Source organism: Pinus tabuliformis, chromosome 6 (genome assembly GCF_031772625.1).
Source record: "Pinus tabuliformis cultivar Carrire ecotype Pingquan chromosome 6, CPIR1, whole genome shotgun sequence".
NCBI lineage: Eukaryota > Viridiplantae > Streptophyta > Pinopsida > Pinales > Pinaceae > Pinus > Pinus tabuliformis.
In genome coordinates this window covers 920,700,387-920,705,365 of record NC_142292.1, presented here as the reverse complement: position 1 = coordinate 920,705,365, position 4,979 = coordinate 920,700,387, and the positions used below count along the sequence as shown (strand labels likewise).

The following is a 4,979-nucleotide window of genomic DNA, read 5'->3' as shown; positions in this document are numbered from 1 at the left end:
ATTAATATTTATTTTTATGAATATATGCTCTTACATCATTACAACTCTGAAAGAAAATAGATTGGCCTCAAGACAGCTTTGCGATGTTTCATTACTCATCCTCATAATTTTTTTAATTTAATATGATGAAGCTCTGGGCTCAAAAATAATTCTATGTTTATTAGTTACTCATTTGTGATCATAACCTGGAGGCTTTGCACCCGCAGCTGTTCAATTTTCATGATGAAATTTCACTTGTGATTTTGCTAATAGCTGTCCCATCACTAACTCCGGCTTCTGGAGTTTTGGTGTTTGGAATCGATTTGCAGTAATCTTGCTCATGTCCCAGTGAAGAAAACAAGTAGAAAAAGCAAAAACAATGATAATTTACCATTACACTCTTTCAAATTAGCAACCATTTGGAAACTAAAATGCAAGTGAAAGAAATAAGTAGAAAAGGAAAAAAATGATAATTTACCTAGCACTCCTTCAAATTCAACAACCATTTCAAAACTAAAATGCACATGTTGTATTCATTCATATAAGAACTATGTTTTAAATCCTAATGGCAAATGAACAAAAGTAAATTTATACATATTAAACAGATCAGAGACCCAAGCAATAACCATCAAAACTGATGCCATTCTTATTCTCCAAAAAAAGAGACTCTTATTCTTGAAATACAGGGCATTTTACTGTTGAAAGTTTTACCTACCATCTAATACTCACTTCCAGTAAACTTTTCCATCGTTGCAAGAACTCAATGCAAATTATAGATAATGCGAAAAAATCTACGAATACAAATCGTTGCACATCGTACACCAACTTGGCAATACAAATAAAACTATGTAATCAAAAGTACTTGAACAGAATACCTTATTCACACATTCCAAACAAATACATTCAGCAACAGGGAAAAACTCTTTCAAATTCAACAACCATTTGGAAACTAAAATGCACATATTGTATCTATTCACATAACCATTTGGAAACTAAAATGCACATATTGTATGTATTCATATAGGAACTATGTTTTAACCCTAATTGTAAATGAACACATTCTAAACACATACATTCAGCCAAAGCAAAAAAAAATGATAATTTACCCTTGCACTCTTTCAAATTCAACAAACATTTGGAAACTAAAACGCACATGTCATAAATATTCATATGAGAACTATGTTTTAACCCTAATTGTAAATGAACAAAAGTAAATTGATACATACTAAACAGATCAAAAACCCAAGCAGTAACCATCAAAACCAATGCCAATCTTATTATCCAAAACAGGGGCCTCTTATTCTTGAAATACAGGGCATTTTGCTTTTAAAAGTCTTACAAACCCTCTAATACTCCATAAACTTTTCCATTGTTGAAGAACTCAATACTCTCTTCCAATAAACTTTTCCATTGTTAAAAGTACTCACTGCAAATTATAGATGAAGTAAAAAAATCTCTGAATACAAATGGCTGCACACTTAACACCAACTTAGCAATACAAATGGTTGCACACTGTACACCAACTTGGCAATACAAATAAAACCCTGTAATAAAAGATATTTCAATAGATTACCTTATTCACACATTCCAAACACATACATTCAGCAACAAGGCAAATCAAACACCTACATTCAGCAACAAGGTAAATAAAAATATGTAATCAAAAGTACCTAAACAGAATACCTTATTCACACATTTCAAACACATACATTCAGCAACACGGCAAATACATTCAGTTACCTTCTTCAAAAACATAAAATGCAAATGATTTATCCCTTACTTTCAATAGTTCATCGATTGCTGCAGAGGAGGAGACATAATTGTTCTGGAATCCCAAGCCTCTTCTCTGATCCTCCGAACATGCAATTCTCTGTACTCTTGACAGAATGCACAAGGCCAGCACAAGTAATGCACAAGGCAATCAGGCAAGGGCTTCTCAGGAAGATTGTATTTTGCACGCAGCTTCCTCCTATACCCACAAGAATAAATGCACCCACAAGACGTAAATTGCTGCAGAATATACCAAATGATTGCCGCTGTGAGGCAGTGAGTCATGTCCCCATCCAATTTCTCTGCAACTTTACCAAAGAGAATGCATGGGCAAAAACACCCAAGCAAGCAGATCGCCATGTCTGATTCGCAGTGACAGAGCCCTGTACTCCATTCAGGCCTACTCTCCTGCTGCTGCTGCTGCTGCCAAACGGGCACTCCATAGGCAGGAGATGGGGCCATGTATTGCTGATAAGATTGGATCTGCCCATAGGGCACGGGAGTATGAGGTCCATAACTGGAACTGGATGGTCCGGATTCTGTGTAATAGCCATGACCTTGTCCTTGAATTAGAGGTTGATTTTCAGGTGGCTGATCAGATCCTGTCCAATCTGGATCGATTTCTGCTCCTGGAGGAAGTGGTGGCGCATTGGGTTCGAACTTGGACGCCATTGATGGTTGACTGCAGTGAAAGCAAGCTACCTCGCAAGAGTGGGGACCATGGCAGTTTTGACAAGGGTGGCAGTGCCCGCAGATGGGAGACTTCACATCTGGGGCAAGGGTTGGGCGGATTTTGCTCTTCTTCTTCCTGTATAAGAATTTGGGAAGCTTGAATGTCCTCATCGCATTCAATTAATAATCTAAATTGTCAGATGTTCAGTGCAGTAGCAGAGTACATATCCTTATATCCCGCTCTATGGAATCAGCGGGCCCTCAAAGTTCAAACGAAGGAGTCAAGGACAGTTTCAAAAAGTAACCAAGGTGACTCGTTCAGCGGACCGTTCGAGTTAATTTCGAAAGTAATGAATTAAGTTTTTAAAACTCGTTTAGGTTATCATAGTTTCCTATATAAAGTGTGAATTCGTGGAAATATGATTCGAAAGCCATTTACTTTTTTCCTAACCAAGGAAATATTGAGTATATTTTAACTGTTTAGCCATTCAATATTTTGATAATTTTTTATTTTTACTTAATGTATTTACGTTTTATGTTTCAAATGGCTAACTTGTTTTTTGTATTTTCAAAAATATAAATATTTAATAAATTAAAAATAATTTTAAATTAAATTTTATATATAATTTGAAATTGGTAAAGCTATATCATGTTAAAAAATAACACTTGAATATAAGGAATTAAATGATGACTTAACACTTGAATATAAGGAATTAAATGATGATTTAAGAATATATTGATAAGCCACTCAATCAACATTTATCCAAAATTTAGTAAATTAAATTTTATAATTATTAAAATATATTATAATTTTAAAAAATAATATAATATTAATTTTACATTTATTTTCTTTACACCATTTTTAAAATATTTCATTAAATTTTATAATTATTAAAATATACTATTCTTTTAAAAAATAATATAATATTAATTTTACATTTATTTGTTTTCCACCATTTTTAAAATGTATGTTTCTTTAGATACAAGAGTATAAATTTTTTTATTCAAAATGAAAATACATAAAATTATATTTTTACCAGGATTTATATCATATTGTGAATTAGGGAACTTGAGGAAACCATCTCAAACGTGGGTATAGGGAACCTTAGGAAATCATCAAAAATTTTGTTAAGGATTTATATCATATTGTGAATTAGGGAACCTTGGGAAGCCATAAAAATGTATGAATAGAGAATTTTTAAAATTGGGTAATATAGTGTACTCGTATATTAGGTTTTTGTTATTTAAAATATTATTGACTATTTAAATTTACGACGTTCTTTTCTGTGGCCAAACAATCAACCATTTGATAAGCGAGGAACCATCAATAAATATGTCAAACTTGTCATCACTATTCCAAGCACTTTTAATGGATCCATCACATTTCTATCATGGATGACGAAAAGCCATACATGCTAATGATGGTGTTATATTTGATATTAAAGATTTGTTGTATTAATTGTCACCTTTAATATTTGTATTTATAATTATCTTGAAAGCGTCCGTAATGAATATATAATTCCATAAGTTTTTTTTTTTTTTTGGCTCATATCTTTAATTTACATGCGGCCTTGTTCTGTAAAGAACGCCTCCACGAGTTTCTCATGGAGGAGTTGAAGATTCTCGGCGGCAACGTGCAGGACGAGACGCAGTGGCAACAGCTCACGAGCGCTTGTTTTGGGAGAGTAGATGCCGAGATTTTATTCGGCGGTATTGTGTGCAGAAATCACTGCATAACCCGTGAAGGCAATCATGAGTGTTCTTGCAGGCAGAGAATAACATCTGAGGCTGTGGGAACTACTGCAGTGGTGGCTATTACTATAGTGAATTGGTAACTTGTTGGAATAATTTGGGTGAGTCCTAAGATCAAACCTAGTGATTGCCACTATAACACCAAGAGTATATCCAATAGCTTGTAAGCTGAATATACCAAGAATTTATGACAACACGAATCAAGACTCCACGAGGGTGGGGGAGCCTACTCCTTGAGCCTTATCACAACGGGCCAAAGATGTCCCCCTCGTAGGATTTGAAACCGAGTGGAGGGGATAACATCCCATTATGCCAACCACTTGGTCGTCCCACGATTTCCCTTCAAAGTAATCTATAGATATAGTTGGTTAGTTGGTTAAAGGCAAATATAGAGATTATAAGTGTTAATTTCCATAAGCAAGGGATTGACTCCAATCTAAATTTTAGGGGGACTAATTGTCTAAGTTTGGATGTATGTCATAAAATTAGTTTTTTATGTAAAAGGGAACTTGATAGAATAAACAAGGGACATTATATGAAGGCAACAAAAAGAAAATGAAGGTTAACAAGCCGAGGTCCCAAAGTTGGCCTCATTGCATGTAATAATTCTCATGAATGGAATCCTTCTTCTCCAACTCTCTCTCTTTTTGATATCTCTGGGGTGTATTCAATTCATGTATTTTCTTCACTTTTCTTATAAATAATTCAATGGTAGATTTGTATGTTTTTTCTTCTTCTCTCCCAACATTCAAGCCTTTTGGATGCTAACCCCAAAGATTTAGATCATTATTATCATAGTTGGGTTA

At 34.1% G+C, this 4,979-nt stretch overlaps 1 protein-coding gene across 2 annotated transcripts; it reads right to left on the bottom strand.

Moving 5' to 3' along the window:
* Positions 1-1,229: 1,229 nt before the first annotated feature.
* On the bottom strand, positions 1,230-2,718 carry LOC149261945 (uncharacterized). 2 transcript variants are annotated; one of them, XM_089382766.1, is made up of 2 exons: positions 1,760-2,718; positions 1,230-1,604 (listed from the first exon to the last, which is right to left on the bottom strand). In XM_089382766.1, exon 1 carries the CDS (start codon positions 2,590-2,592, stop codon positions 1,762-1,764), a length of 831 nt encoding a protein of 276 aa, XP_089238892.1. In that variant the 5' UTR covers positions 2,593-2,718; the 3' UTR covers positions 1,230-1,604; positions 1,760-1,761. The 2 variants fall into 2 exon arrangements, with proteins under 2 accessions (XP_089238892.1, XP_089238887.1); XM_089382761.1 differs by having other exon boundaries at positions 1,230-1,523.
* Between the last annotated feature and the right edge of the window lie 2,261 nt (positions 2,719-4,979).

What these genes read in the sequence shown, in the direction of transcription:
- LOC149261945 (XM_089382766.1), bottom strand. Translation starts at nt 2,592, where the DNA reads ATGAGGACATTCAAGCTTCCCAAATTCTTATACAGGAAGAAGAAGAGC.